The sequence below is a fragment of the Glandiceps talaboti genome, chromosome 2 (assembly GCF_964340395.1).
Source record: "Glandiceps talaboti chromosome 2, keGlaTala1.1, whole genome shotgun sequence".
Taxonomy (NCBI): domain Eukaryota; kingdom Metazoa; phylum Hemichordata; class Enteropneusta; family Spengelidae; genus Glandiceps; species Glandiceps talaboti.
In genome coordinates this window covers 22,667,432-22,684,175 of record NC_135550.1, presented here as the reverse complement: position 1 = coordinate 22,684,175, position 16,744 = coordinate 22,667,432, and the positions used below count along the sequence as shown (strand labels likewise).

The 16,744-nt window shown below is 34.0% G+C and overlaps 1 protein-coding gene across 1 annotated transcript; it reads left to right on the top strand.

Moving 5' to 3' along the window:
• The first annotated feature begins 968 nt into the window (after positions 1 to 968).
• LOC144447836 (adenylate kinase 7-like) lies at positions 969 to 10,302 on the top strand. The gene is made up of 17 exons (XM_078137948.1): positions 969 to 1,089; positions 1,556 to 1,729; positions 2,335 to 2,443; positions 3,120 to 3,214; positions 3,357 to 3,467; positions 4,187 to 4,270; positions 4,769 to 4,857; positions 5,047 to 5,137; positions 5,773 to 5,850; positions 6,350 to 6,499; positions 6,849 to 6,977; positions 7,342 to 7,453; positions 7,668 to 7,796; positions 8,083 to 8,346; positions 8,533 to 8,753; positions 9,154 to 9,312; positions 9,735 to 10,302. Exons 1-17 carry the CDS (start codon positions 997 to 999, stop codon positions 9,771 to 9,773), a joined length of 2,127 nt encoding a protein of 708 aa, XP_077994074.1. The 5' UTR covers positions 969 to 996; the 3' UTR covers positions 9,774 to 10,302.
• The last annotated feature ends 6,442 nt before the right edge of the window (positions 10,303 to 16,744 follow it).

The following is a 16,744-nucleotide window of genomic DNA, read 5'->3' as shown; positions in this document are numbered from 1 at the left end:
ATTTGACTTGTAACTTGTAAAAATTGATAACATTTGAAACATGTGTGATGTGTGTAACGCTAGAAATGTTGCCGCAATAGAATAATAATATAGAGACAAAGAAGCGCTCAGCCTAGCCAAGGGAATACAAAGAAGTTGAAATCAAATTCCTTAAAGTAGCCGACACGATAATGCAGAGTAGCCAGTTGTTGTTTTTTTCCCGACTACCGGCCTTAAAGCTACATCCTTGAATAAAGCATTCACCAAATATGCCGATACAAAATGTATGAAGCTTATTTATTTCAAGATATCATTTTGCAATGACGTGTAATAACATATTTCACAAGATCAGATAAAAATGCAAACAAAATGAGAGGTTGAAATAAAAATGTGAACACAATTAGATAAAAATGGAGACAAAATGGGAGAATAAAATGAAAATGTAAACTAAAAATAATGTTAAGACAAGTGTTTTGGCACTAATCTCACCTCATATCTAGGAACTACCAATTTTTTTAAAATAAGATTTTACCATAGACGTTGGACGTTTAGTAAAACTCATAAATGTGATGTATGCGTATTTGGTGTATAGTATAGCACATCATACCTATTAGCATACTATTTGCGCCATTAATTTCAGCCACACATATTATTTGTTCAACACATGTGTCCCACTTTTAAGAATAAACAAGTCAAACTAGGTGTTTGAAAGTTACAAAAGTGTATGTCGTGGCTCTCAGTATGTACCAACAGTTACAGTGTAAATTCTTAATTTTCGTGTCACAATACTATAGAACGTTCGAAAAAATTTGAACACCTATATAGTATTGTGTTACACTCACATGCAAATACATTGTGTTCTGCAGTTGTGCACTCATATTGAAAACGTAAGTAGTTATCATAATACAACAGAGGGCGTGCGCTGACAACTGATCACGTGATCGTCCTAGCGACCGTATTTACTGCGCATCCAAACATTGTTACGTTTGCGCATACACCAAAACAGTTTCTAGAAAGATGGCGGAAGAGAGCGAATCCCTAGAAATCCCAAAATCAAAGTTGGTTTTTGTTAATCACTTGGATGCCTATGGCGGAAAGAACATCGGGAAGGTTAGTACAGCATAGTGCTATAATGGTAAAATGTAACTGGCAAGTTGGAGTGAGACGACAGTGCAGGCGCATGGCAATATTAGTCCAATGGATTCAATCTTGGGTCACTGTCGTCAACGAGATGTGATTCTAACATAACATTTGAGATTACATAGAGACAGTGATGTTATAATTTTTGAACATAAACATTGAATGATATGTGTGTAAACGCGTTAAAGTTCTCCACTCCACCGAGATTGACTTCCTATAAACACTCTAAATTCCATGACCCATGTTATGCTGTACCCTTGTATTTACATGTACTATGTACTGAGACCCAGTATTGGATACTCACGTGTATTATTACATGTAATCCTGGTAGAAAAGGGATTTTTATTTCATTGTTGGGGAATTCCCAAATTAAAAAGCATCCCAGCCATTTTCACATAAATGCAATCCTAACTTGTACATGTTTGATTTTTTTCAGTATCTATCAACATGTATTGTCGGAGCATCTTTGGAAGAAATTGAAGAAGAGGAAGATGAGAAGAGTATAGATAGTGATGTCCTCCTACCAGCAAAGGAAGGTACTTATGAAGTTGTAGGAACAGTCAAGGATGTCAACATTACTAAACCAGAATGGGCAAAAGATATAATAACGGTAAGTTGTAACTGTCAGATATCTGTCAAATCCCCTGCTTTGTTAAAATCCTCAACAGATTAATTGAATAGTTTAGAATAGTCGAGCTATCGTAGAGGGTTTACATGTAATGGCCCAGTTTGAGTGTTGCCTCAGTTCTTACTAGTCTAGTTGCTACACTGTTGGGCTTTCTTTTGATATGAGGAGACTACAGGTTGCATTACACCTAAGGTGCACATAAGGGACATTTACACCTGAGCACCAAAGTTACTGTCATGCTCAGCTTTTGTTTGGCATCTGTCTGACTGCAGATCTGAGGTCATGTTAAAAGACTAGGTTCTTCATGCATACTTTAGTTTACTTACAGACAAATGCAATGATCTTACTTGGGTATGCCCCAACATGAATGTATAACAAGGAAAATCTTTCCATGTCTCTTACATTTACATTCATTATTCTGGTAAAAGGCCTTCTTTAACTCATCCTATAGTTTATTATGGAAGTTCCCAACAAGATGGTATTGTTACAATGGATGTTACGGTTCGGTACATAATGGGAAACAAAACAAATATACAGATCATATGTCATATGTCATTTATTCACTGGTGGTATTTTTATTTCTTTAGACACCAGAAAGAGACCAATTATTGGAACATTTAATGGAATGTGATATTATAGTATATGACATCACTGAAGATCCAGATCAAATTGATGAAGCAACATGGGCAGTGTCAGGTAATTGTTAATTATTTGTATAGAAATACCATACATGTAGTTATTTACCACACTCTTGACTTTATGGATTTCACTTTTTCAGTTCATTTGTAGCTAGTGTTTCAATATACCATACTTGATTCTCAAGATATGATATTACTTAAAGTTTACACTATCAAGATGTATCTAACTGCAGCTGTACTATGTTTATAGTGCTAGAAATGAAGTGACTACGATACGGCTACTGACAAGAAGTAGAAGGACCAGAAAGTTTAATAAACTATAATTATGGGCCTTTAACTAGCAATATTTGGTTTCACACACACACACACACTGTTGTTTTTAATACATAATACATCAGTTGTTGAGAGAGGGAAAGGGAGAGAGCTGCTGCTGAACCTGATTCTCACAGATTTGTGTGAATTAGAATTATTTGCACTTCATGAGTCAAAACTATTGATTAAATGGGTTAAGACAAGACAGCTGCTGTTCCCATTATCCAAAAAATGACATAATGTGAATATTTCAAAGGAATATTAGAATAAAATGAGATAGTGGTCAAAAGACAGGCAGTTAATGCTTGACATTAATTACCTATAGAAAACTTCTTTATAACTTTGCAAATATTAAAATTAGAACTGTAATAAGATATTAAATGATGTGTAATATATCTAACTTTTGTTTTTTTACACTTCAGCTCTACATGCTGAGATTGATAGGTTTGATGGTCCCAAAATGTTCATCCTATTATCATCAGTTATGACATGGTCTAAAAGCAAACCATTGGATCCGGTAAGACTCTCTTTCTATTATCCAAATAGTACTGTAGTACTTTTATAAACATTGAAATGTGGTGCTATCACACTACTTGAGAGACAAATTTCATAGTTTCTTTTATCGTACTAATCAGTGACAATTGTTTTACTGTGTACAGGATGATCCAGAGATTCCTTTCACAGAAGACGATTATCGTCGTAGGAAAGCACATCCAAATTACAAGTCTCACATTAGTGCAGAGAAATTAGTCATCAAAAATGGAAAGACAGTAAGTATGATAATCCCAGCGTGTGTACATCAATTAATTTTGTGTTAAAATTATAGGACATATATGTACAGCAGTTATAGGACAACACACAATCATTTAGAACAGTAGCTTAAGAACACAACATATTAGCATTCAAGCTGGAGAATATGTGGTAGATTTATAGGGTGAGGCTCACTAGTATATAGCTGATTTGTATAATCAACAATGAATGGTCACTGTTCTACACTTTCCCTGGATGTCTACTTCTCAACAAGTGCTACACAATTCATGGCAGCATACAAGACTAATACAAAGCTGTGAAACTTCACTATTGGAAACTATTCTATTTGTACTACTTTTCACTTTGACTACTAAATTTTGCATTATGCCTTTGATAAATGTACCAACCTTCAATTTTGGTGTTTTAATAAGTGAACTAATTAATCTACTTTTAGTTTAAATAATAACATAACTGAAGATGAACATTGTTATTTTTAATGATGGTCTATTTATTCAGTATATGAAGGCCATCGATATAAAATATACAATAAGTAACATTATTACAATAAAACAATATGATACGAGGTACTGAAACTGATAAAGTGACATCGCATTATTTCTACTCTATGTAATTTCATAGCCATCCCATGCCATGATGAACATTGCTATAAATTTTATGATTAGGGTTTTAATCATCTTTGTCATTTGTTTAAAATTGATTTTTATATTGTTTTCATCAGAACAAAGCAAAATTTGTGACCTATGTTGTTGCATCTGGTCTTACATACGGATGTGGTGAAAGTATTTTCCACTACCTGTTCAAGGTAAGTCAATTCATTGAGTCGAACTTCTGTTGGGTGTTTTGGGGATTTTATTTAGATATGAAATCATTCCACAAAATTCCACTTTTCTGGAAAAAGAACCATGCAGATGAATTTCTTTAAAATAAGTATCATAAATTAGAATGATATTAATTGAAAGAAATATGAATGAAGGTGTTTACTCTAGAATAGTACAGCAAATATGAAACCAAGTGTTTTAAACTTAATCTATAGGTTGAAGTTCAGTGATGATAACATTATTTTAATTTTGATAGTAACCAAGGTATACCTTACAAAGTAGTCTCACGTCGTGTACATTATGTGGCATTGCTGTGGGTTTTTTTTGCAAAGGATGGGTTGCTGCAGTTACCAAGGGGGAAATCCATCCAGTGTCCATTCCTTGCCTAATTTTATTTTGGGAACACTGGTAAATACCTGTGGAACTCAGGTAGATTCTACCTCCTTATCATCACACTTAACAAAACACTTGTTGTTTTACAGACTGCCTGGCATGGTCAAGCTGATGCTCTTCAGTGTTTTGGTACAGGAAACAATGTAGTGCCCACAATTCATATCAAAGATCTTGCAGCGTAAGTATTCACAAAATTGTATGTCATAACATAATATCATATCATACAGAGATTGTGGGAATTGTAGACTAAACAAAATTTATCAAGACTTAGGAATTCATATCATGGCAAATCAATCATGCTTTACAAGTTTATCCAGTGCATCCCATTTCAGTACTGATGTTGTGTGATATTGTTATTTCCCAACAGAGTTATCCAGAACATTGGTGATAGCCGTCCAAAGACTAGGTACCTTGTTGCAGTAGATGATTCACAGAATTCCTTGGAAGAAGTTGTTAGGGTAAGTGATTATACCAATACCAAACTTGTACCAACCCTGTCATAAGCTAGTCAGCATGTAGCCAATAAAACCAAATATGCCAGTACTTTTTAGTTTGATATATGCTGCATGAACAAGTATCATGATACATCAAGTGTCATCATGTGGTTAAATACTATTCATAGTAAATGAACTAAATGCATCTATAGTAAACCAAGCAAGGTGTATTCTCTGTTTTCCAAGCACCCAGTAACATTAGAGTCACAATATTATTCTGTTTAGCTGGTTAGCCGTGAACATTAACACTGTCATGCTCACTATCATTGTATTCATCAGATGAAATGATGGCAATGTCATGGGCAGTTAGCATATCTACTGTGAAATATACTGTATTCAGTCCAATGTAGATTTTCTTCCCTTTATTTTTTACAACTTGTGATAGACCTCACTATTTCACAGTGGTTGAGAAAAAATCCAGATTCTGGTGGCACTTGATCAGAAACAAAGTTCCCTTTCAGTTGTGTTTCAAAACAATGTATCCTACTGTATCTCCAGCCTGGAGAAATGTAAGATCCACATCAGATATATTTATTTGTATTGAGAGCCATGTGAGATATTACACACCTTGTAATGTAGATTGTTACTTTCACTTACAGGCAGTCAGTACAAGTCTTGGTACTGGTAAAATCAAAAACATCAAAAAAGAAGAAGCATTGTTGAGCAAAGATTTGGAGGTAAGATCTATGATCTATAAATGCTAAATTCTTACTGTAAATAGCAGTCATTTATTCAAACACATATTAACATGTACATGTATGTTACTCATATATCAAACAAGCTAATACTTTTTGTAGCTTTTAAATTTATAGATGATTGCTACTGTAGTTGTGTATTTATGTATTAATGAATGAAATTGTTATATCTCAAGAAATAGATATTTTGATGTTTAACCAACACACACAATGTATATGAAACCAGGTATTTTCTGTCAAAGTTGTCTAAACAACGTTATTGTTTTACTGTCATTTTTTTATAATACAATAAATTACACTCATAAACAAATTGTTAACATTTGGTATTAAAGTGGCCGACCAGATTTACAAATTTTTCTGTGAAGTCATATTAAATTGATTAATTTCTCTAGTTTGGTTATTTAGACACAAATAAAAACAGAATACATACAAGTTGTTTTTGAGACTGGAAAATGTATTTTTCCTTTGTTGTGATCAACAGCAAGCAGATTTTGATCAGTTGTTGGTCAACCTCCGTATGGATGCTGTGTATATCAAAGAAAGTATGAACATCAGATGGGCAGCAGAAACAGGTCTGGTGGATAACATTGGTGGAATCATTAAGGAATACAAAACAACGAGAGGGTTGTTGGTAAGATTTATATGTCTTTATTTTGCAACACCAAATATATTGACACATACAAAGTGGAAGTTAGATTGAAACAGAGAACATGTAGGATCAAATACCTTTCATGGGTATGTTGAAAATGTGCTTTAAATCATTCCATAACTGTGTGTTGTTATTTCAATAGATACAAATGTGTTTTACATGTTTTATAATTCTGTAGCATTTGGCTGTCAAGATCATTTACTGAACCATGTACTTTGGTCCCTTGTGAATAGAATCAATAGTAGAGGCTATAATACCTCTGTGTTAATAACGCAGTATATATTAATTTCATTTTATTGTTTTTATTAATTTTATTTTTTTTTACCTTCAGCCAATGAGAGCCTGTATTCTTGGACCTCCTGCTGTTGGTAAGACATCAGTTGTCAAGAAGTTATGTGAAAACTATAAACTACATCACATTAAAATCAAAGATGTAATTGATGAAGCTATTGATAAGTTGGTAAGTTGTAGATTAATGACTTCTGATATATTTTGAAGTTGTTGTATGTGGGGGTCAAAAGAACACTGGGTTTTAATAGCTGTAATGGACATGGTACTTTGCACTTTACCATCTCTGTAAGTAAAATGTAAGTTTGTAACATTGCATTCAGGTGTCAGATATTCTGAATAGCAGGCAGTTTGTATTCATAACACAGCACTAAGACAATACAGAAAACATTTTTATTAATCAGATCCCGACAATTTTGTAAAAAATGTTAAAAGTGAAACTTGAATCATTGTTTGACAGAGATTGTACAGACCAATGATTGATAACAGTATGTAATCTTACTTATGTCAACATGTCTTGTCTCTGTCACCTTCAGGAGAGAAGTGCAGCTCGTGCAGAACAAGAGGAGAGTGAGGATGATGATGGTAAAGCTCAAGAAGACCAGGAATTGTTAGACCAGATTAATGAGAGCAAAGAAAGTAATAATGGTAGGTATTGACAGCAAAGCAGTAGATGATTATATCGGAAGTGATAAGTTCATGAAGTAATAGTTCAAACAGACATTTCAAGGAAGGGCTTATTGCCAATGTGTACATGACTGTATCAGTATTCAGTGTAAATGGCTAATATTTCAGTTTTGTGCTGTTCTCTCTGTTTAAACAGTCCATCTCATCTCTAACAATGTCTGCTTTGTCGTTTCAGGACGAATTGAGGATCAGTATATTATCCAGTTTTTCCGTGAGAAACTTCATTCCATGCCATGTCAAAATCAAGGCTTTATTCTGGATGGATATCCCAAGACGTATGAACAAGCAAAGGAACTTTTTGCAGGTATGTATCAATATACTTGACTATAGTATAGTATAGTATAGTATAAATAGTACACTTATTCTACCTTGAAATCGTAGCTCCGCTTTCCAGTTCAAGTAGAATGTCAGTTGAAACACTTCTTGACCTTCTAGATTTGTGTGCATCTCTTTTCTAACCAATAAGAAGAAAATACTGACAGAATGGTTAATGTCTTTTTTTTCAACTATAGCATTCATTCCAAGGAAATTAAATACTGGACAGTAATATATTAACATCTACGTGTTTGGCTGTTTGTCTCTTGTTTCAGCTGATGAGGAAGAAGAAGAACCAGAAGGAAGTAAAGTGCCTGCATATGACAAGAACATCATGCCAGAAGTGGTCATATCACTTGAAGCTCCAGATGATTTCTTGAAAATAAGAGTGATGAATCTACCAGAGAGTGTAGTAGCTGGCACTCATAACACAGAAGAAGGGCTAGTGAGACGTCTGGCTGAATTCCGGGCAGTAAATGAAGAAGATAACTCTGTACTTAACTACTTTGATGAACTTGAAATCCACCCTGACCACATTGGTAAGTAGGCTAGACTTCCTTTGTATCTGTTAAAACTTGTGTACTTTTACATTTATGTTTTACCCAATAGAAACATCGGGGGGGGGGGGGGGGGGGGGGGGAACTATGGTAGATTTTATTACATAAATACTACCATTACCAAACAATGACGGTGGTATAACTTTGCTTAAATCTTGAATGTTACAGATGTTACAAAAGAAACAGATTCAGAAAACAAGAATATTGTGGAACAGGTTATCAAAATTATGGGAGAACCTCGCAACTATGGACCAACACCAGAAGAACTTGAAGAAATGGAGAGAATTGAAACCGAAAAGAGACTTAAAAGAGAAAAGGAAGAAAAGGAGGAGAGAGAAAGGCAGGAGGCAGAAGAAGCTGCTGAAAGACAACAGAGACAACAAGAATGGGTAAGAAGCTGTGTGTTGAAATAGTCTTACATAGCACATTGTCAGTATCATTACTCTGATTGATCAATCAGTATTGAATATCTATTCCTTGTACTCCAATTTTCAGTATACCCTGACTTGTCACATTCAGATTCTCATCAGTGAGAACATTTTTAGTCAATTGGTATATTTCACACAAAAAGTGTGCTGGTAAATATCTTAGGGTTGGGAATTCAATCATGCATAACAGTGAATGTCTCCTGTGTATATGAAACTCAATATTTAAGTCTATGCTCAATTACAACAACATCAGCAACTTTCAGGTACAATAGAGCTTATTGTAGAACACCATATACAACACCATACACCAGATACCAACCTTTGACTCATCATTGATTCAAATCTTTTAATTTCATAACAGTCACAGCGTCTTGAAGAAGTGAAACGACAAGAACAAGAAGTGTTGGAGAACCAGTCTATTCCACTGAGGAATTACTTAATGAAACATGTCATGCCCACTCTAACCCAGGGTTTGATTGAGTGTTGTAAAGTTAGACCTGATGATGCTATTGATTACATGGTAAGCCTTCATTGGATTCTGTTTTGTTGTAACTCAGTTCACAGTTGTCTAGTAATCAATCTCACCACCACATAGTGTTTCTTCTCTCAGCAACTAGGATGAAATCATCTTATTGGCTTGAGTTAGTTGGAGAACCATATTTAGATCAAAGCCTGTTTGTTCATGGTATAACAAATTTGTTGAGATACTTTTATATATGTTTGAATGAGGTTAATAATTATATAATCTGAACTGTAGTATTACAAATGAATGAGAGACATCTACAATATACATATTTCAGTTTTATGTGTATATTTTTTCCTTTTTATCATTATAAAAGAATTTTATTTTGCCATTTGTTTAATCTGAAATTTCATTTGATTTTGATGATTTCTTTTTTCAGAAAGACAATAGATTGATTAAGTTATTCTTTATTTTCACAGGCCGAGTATCTTTTCAAGAACAATCCACAAATTGATTGAAAGGTGAAAACTTCAACATTTGGTGCCCACTCATTACTAAAACCCTGAAGCCTTTCCACTGCATGCTTTTCCATTTGGTGACTCTGATAAACTTTGAACTATACTTTGTGTATTTACCACAGCATTTGGAACATTCTTCAAGGCCCTAACATCAAACACAGATTACGTGTATCATATTTATAAAAGAGGAAAGAGGTATCAACAAACAACCATCATCCCAGATAAAATGAAAACATTGAACTCTAGAATTATTCTGAATATTGTGTGGAAAGAAGTATTTTGATTAGAAGATTGTATCTATAGAAGTCATTTATGGAATGGTGTTTGGATCTGTTTATTTGAATCATCATCATCATCATCATCATCTTGTATATATTGTTGCAACAGATGTCCAGAATTATTATATGCCATTCCCACACAATTACTTACGAAGAGTTGTACATTCCATGTTATTGAGTTAATACAGTTGTTGTATAAATAAATGAAGAAGTAAATAAATGCATTTCATTAAGTGATTTGTTTCTCTCTTCTGTTAAATAAATGTGAATGTAAACAGTCATTATTAGGGCAGGAGATATTTACACAATGTGATGTACACATCACAGCTTTGTGCCATATCAGTCACAATGTGTACTGACAGATGACAGAAATAAGGCACTAGCCTATTATTGCCATGGTTACAATGTGGCTGACCAAGTCCCATTTCACAAATATCAGACTTACAAAGTTTAGTGATAATAATGATTTGTTTACTCACCAATAAAAGTGATTTGAAGAGCTGCTCATTTCAGTCTTGACTTAATGTGTAGTAATTAAAGACAGCTGAAATTTGCACCTAATTTTGGTAGGTGGCCCTTTTTTGAGAAAACTGTAGATTCGAACACAGTCAAACTGAACACCTTGCAATACACTGGCTTAGTTCTGTCAACCCAAAGTATTTTCACAACAGAATTACATGTAAATAGGAGACCTGTGCTGTGATGTGTGAGTTCACACAACCTTTACACATGGTTTCAAAGGTGACATTTGTGTTTTTAGCTAGTCAATACGGTGATGTCGCTTGTCAAAATGAAATATGGGTCCAAGCATTGACATGGTGGTAAAAAATGAACCAATATGTAGGATAGCTGGGATGATTTCTCATATGAATAAATTCAAATGATCCCATTCATTTGCAGGTTTGTAAACACACATTGGAGATAACTGTACACTGCCCTCTAGTGATCAAATTTACAGTGTGCGACTTCATGCACGACACAGATATGAGGCAGAAAGGTTAAAGTTTGAATTTATTCATATGAGGAATCATCCCAGCTATCCTACATATTGGTTCATGATACCAGTGGTTCTACGATTATTATACTTAATAATATTATGTCCTTTGGTACATATTAGACTCCAGATACCTGCTGATTACTTCCCCAGGTGGTCTTTTCATAGATTTAAAATTCTCTCAAAAATGTCATGACCCACATTGCCTGCTTGTGACCCCAGGGGCAGTACCAGTGGCCAGCTCTGGTAGAGGTGTGTCACCAGTGCTGGAAACTCCAGACCCCATTTTAGACCCACTTTGACCAAAAATCAATACCACATTTAAGACCAAGCAAAAAAAAAAAAAATTCAAAGTGGACCCCATTTTAGACTCCAACTCAAAAAACACCCCACCATACCCCATTTTAGACCAAAGGGCTAGAAAATGCACCCCAAAGGGCGTCACATATAGATATACTCAAAAAAGGGGAGTAGCCAGACACCTGCCAGGCAAGGTGACATCCCTTGATGCTCTTTTCCTATTACTACAATTTTAAATACACAATGGAACTACCTGCTGGTGACCTCCCTAGGTAGACTAGAGTCCAGACACCTGGTGACCTCTCCAGGTGATCTTTTCCAATTATAGTCTGTAATGATATACATTCTTGTCATGCTATCAGCCAGCACCACTCATGCTTAAGAAGCCTGATAGGGCTGAACAACATGACTATCTTCTTAGTCCTTTCCTATTACTGCAATTCTAAACATAGGTCCTACTGTACCTGCCTGTGACCTCCACAGGTAACCTATATTCCTCGCACCTGCTGGTGATCTCCCCAGCTCAGGTGCAACTTGTATTGAATAGCTCTCAAGATGGCCAGTATGTTTGTTTGAAATTTACTTGGACAGTTTGATTCTGTTCATCAGAACAATATTAAACTACCATAAAGATGCAGTTTTTGCATTATTTTTCTCCATCACTTATACGGTAACATGTTACAATTTGCATTAGTTAAATATCTTGTAGGGTTTTGATGTTCTACTAGGTACAATTCTTGGTATCTGTACTTAGTATTTGATGTCAAGCTAGGGGGTCAAAATTTTACTTAGTATTTGATGTCAAGCTAGAGGGTCAAAATTTTACTTAGTATTCGATGTCATGCTAGAGGGTCAAAATTATTCTCCTATGCCCATGGTAATGTATGTGTGTAGTGTGCAAAAGTCATATGGTGTTGACAAAGAAATTGAATGATGGTTATTTTGATATTTTATAACACCTTGGTGGTAAAAGTTCTATTTCAGACAATGAGAATTAAAAGTCAACTAATATAATGATTTCTCAACTCTCATGGCAACGCAAGACTTTTCTGTTGACATCTGAAATGAACTGTACTGGATTTAGACCAATAAATCTTTATCATTAATATAAACATTAAAACAAACAACATCACATCACATATATGTATATCATGTAAAAGTGAATATGAGTTAATACTATTAGACATTTTATTGTATTCTTTGATTGTTACAAATACTTTTTTTTCTATTTATGAACATAAAATTGTTTTACTGACGAGATACAACCTTTTTTGTTGGATAACATTTACCAAATTATACATATTCTGCATATTAAAACAATGACTTTTGCAAAGATTTGTCCCAGAATTTGGTATAATTACACACCTTTTTATATTCATAGTATCAAGACATTCAATGACAACTAAGAAACAAAAATCAGGTGTATAAATATGTAAATGGGCTTTGATACAAACAGCAATTCTGTTACAAAAATGACAAATCCAAATAAACTCAAGTACTGAACAAGTAGTAGATCCATTTGACCCTACAAACTTTGTAAGTCCATTTATACATACAAATACTGAACACAATCAAAAAACAAAAAATACAGTTTTCAAAAATTCCATCAAACATTCATGTTAAAATAAAGTCTTTCATGTCCAAGTTCAATCACATATATTTGTATATTTCTAAACTGTAAGATATGTTGTCTTGTTCACCTCTAAATCAGGCTTCTCAAAGAGCTAGCTGATAGGGAGGCACAGCACATCATATATCTTATAAACTTGTACATTTCATACTCAGGAAGTGAAATCAACAATCTACATAAAAACAAAATATCACACATCATAAAGAAATCAATCATGGTGTTCTGAGTTGCTTTTATCTGCTGGAAGATTATTACAAAGCTGACTGGTGGAAATTTTATATATTTGGTGAAAAAAAAACAACTACTGCTTAAAAAACCCAAATACTGCTAATCATTTTTGTCATGGCAATGCATTTACAGCTGTAATATGGATGGGTGGTATTCATGATTGGTTGTGCATTTTGGCAACTTACTCAATACGCTAATACATTTTTACAAATATTCTTTGAACATTATTTTCCTTATATGCTGTTCATCAAGGTATATCATTGAATTTTTTGTAAAGTGTTTACAAGATTTCTCAGTTCTTGTATTTGCAGTTGGTTCATGGTTAATTTAAATCATTTTTACCTCTGCATGATGCTGGGGAGGTGAAAGTGACTTTGTGTCATGTTTGACTTCAAGTAAAGCAGCTAGGGCTGTATCTGCCTTTTAATGTGAAATAAACCTCAGAAATAAACTGCTTAAACTTTTGTTGATACTTTGTTCCAAGAAAACATCAATGCATTCTCAGTTAAAATCAAGAAAAAATAGTGCCAAAGGCGTTGAAGCACAACTGATATTGAAATTAAAGCTGTTATTTTATAAAGAAGGTATTCCTTCTAGTATGCAAATCTACCAAGTACTTTTATAGTTTGAACTTTTTTGCCAAAACTCGAAAAAATATGCATATCAATGATTGCGTAAATATCAGATAAACTTTTTTCAAATACAAACTTTAATTATTTTGGAGGGGTGCGTAGGTTCTGATTAAAAAAATATAAATGCCCAATTGTAGGTGGAATTGTTATTCATTTGATGAGAATTGTCACCAAAGCTTACTGAAATATGTTGGCCAAGCTGGTAATAAAGATACACTCAATTGTGTACAACCTCTACAAGAAATGGTTTCTCCCAGACAGTAGAATTGCACTTGTCACTTGACTCATGTGGTGACTCCAGCAAAACTGTTTTCAAAGTGACTATGAAAGTGTCTTGCTTACTACCAACTGAATTCTCTGTATATGCCTAGCTATATACATATCTGGGTGAATCGGTAACTGAGTGTTCAGGTTTCTAATGCCATCACCAGAAGTAAAATCCCTTCTAAAAATAAACCTCAAAATAACATTTTCACACACTTATTTCACCAAGCCTTGACATAGTGTAGTGAAAAGTGACTTTTGAACTTTAGAATTAAAAAAAAATTGAAAAAAATGAATGAAGTAAACGCATCCCTGGCGCATTACACCTTAATATCCCTAACTCGTTTTAGTTAGATTTTATTTTCTATTTGACTAGAAATGGTAAACTGTCTGTTATTAACAATTTATTAGAAAAGACACGTATGTGAAATGTTGTTAGTCATCCTTTTCTCTACAGTATATTTATCCCTTATTTGTACTGAATTAGGTGATGACCATCTTATGGTTTCCTTCATATATTAGTACGACAATTCAGTGAAATTTATATCAGTAATTTCAGTCGTGATCATAAAAATAAAACATGAATGACCACCAACTACAAGGCCACTTTGTTACATATAAAGTACAATATTTTCTGTAATACAAAAGATGATTGTATCTATAATTTTATGTCACATAAATGACAATAATGGTAACACTTAGTTATGAAGTAATTAAAAAAAATATTATTAAAATACTAAAAATCCCACTAGTGATAAAAATTAATCTCTTATATCATCTATGTGTTCCTGCTTCACATGGAACATTCATATATATTATCTGCTTACAGCAGAACCACTCTTTTATTGAAATTATTTTTTCTAAAAGTTGAAGTACTTTTACCCTTGACAGTGACTTAAATCTAGTACAATATATATAGAGTACAATCTCTGAGAACTGTCTGAAGTACAGTGTACTTTAACAGCGACCACATACAATATGTAACTTACTACTGAGTACAATCTCTGGTGTACAATGTAGAATGACATTGTCTATATTCAAAGCAGAGACATGAGTTGTGATTGGATCAAGAAAGTAGGGGGAAGAACAGTGTACCCGATTCGCTGCCAGGAGCTCAACTCTGCACACTTGTATGTACAATGTATATGAAATTATGAAATGTGCATAACAACACAGGACAAATCTATCAACATGACAGATATTGTGGTATAGATGTTAAGTTGTGTCTCATTATCATTGATGTTGTTTGGTCCACTGTTGTTTAGGTGTACCACAGTAACCACGGTGATGATAACATAACACGTTGATAGTCACCACATTTTATGTACTAAACATTGTGTTGAGGGTAACTACTGCATAGCACATCATTTCAAACAAGCTATTTACGACATCTATAAAACATTGTTGTATATGAGCACTATATTACTTTTAGTAACATTACATTACAGAAAATGTACCTTATGTGAACACTACATTACTGTTAGTAACATTACATTACAGAAAAGAGCTCATGTATGAAGGTTACATTACAGAAAAGTCTTGTATAAAATGTTATGTTATATAAAAGTTCTCGAATGAAGCTTAAAACTACTAACAGACAAGCAACAGTTCATACAGATTTTGTATAAAAAATGACTGCAATTAGTAAATATACATCTTGTATGAAAACATTAGTTTTTACATATTTTGTATGAAGACTCAATCTGACATAAATTTTGTATAAAAAACAACATAGGTATCCAGATATTGTTTTTTGTATTTGAAGAGTATGGAAGAATATACTGCAAAGACAAAGAAGCTTTATTGGATACTGAGAGATGGAACACCTAATAATGACAGACAAGACCAGGGTAGTGAAAGAAGAAGAAGACAGTGGCAGATGCTGGTAAGAACAATTACTATGTTCAGACTACAACTGTGAGTTTCACTCTGAGGCGACATATAAAGTAGTAAGACTACATGTAATAATCTGGATTTGGGACTCCATTCACACTGAATTTTTGTACCTGACACAGATCACATACCAAAGTCATCCGATATTAGAATAGCCTTCATGGAACTTTGTGCCAGACACAAATGATAAGTCGAATCTCAAACCCCTATTGAACCTGGCCTATAACACTACTCTGAATCGACATTTACTTTATTTACATATTTTTATTTTTATTTATGTTACGTAAGACGAGAGTTGACTCAAAGTCGACTTAACTGGCTAAGTGAGAACCCCCTAAATTGCTGAATTAAGAGATGAATATGTCCCCAGCAGGAATGATTAGAATTGCTGTAAACCATGAAGTGTGGAAGACCATGATCACCAATGACCACTGGGGACACGATACTTAGAGAGAGAGACAGCCAGCACTATACAAATAATGATAACAGTTTTAGTCACATGATTCTGTGTAACTAGTCTTATAGTTATTTGTGATTATCTTAACACACTTTTCGGATGCAGATGAAGAACTGTGTTGCATACATATTGATATAGTGCCAATGTACATGATGGGTCTATGATTTTATTTTTAATGGAGTTTGGTATATGACAGATAGTCTTGCTGCTAGACCCCTTGGGCTATTCTGCCCACTGTGATGGTGACCGAAGGTCGCTAGTGAGGGTGATAGCGTGAATGGTGTACACCCTCGAG

What these genes read in the sequence shown, in the direction of transcription:
- LOC144447836 (XM_078137948.1), top strand. Translation starts at nt 997, where the DNA reads ATGGCGGAAGAGAGCGAATCCCTAGAAATCCCAAAATCAAAGTTGGTT. An exon ending in GGGCAAAAGATATAATAACG is followed by an intron (nt 1,730 to 2,334) that starts GTAAGTTGTAAC and finishes TTATTTCTTTAG; the next exon opens with ACACCAGAAAGAGACCAATT. An exon ending in AAACAACGAGAGGGTTGTTG is followed by an intron (nt 6,500 to 6,848) that starts GTAAGATTTATA and finishes TTTTACCTTCAG; the next exon opens with CCAATGAGAGCCTGTATTCT.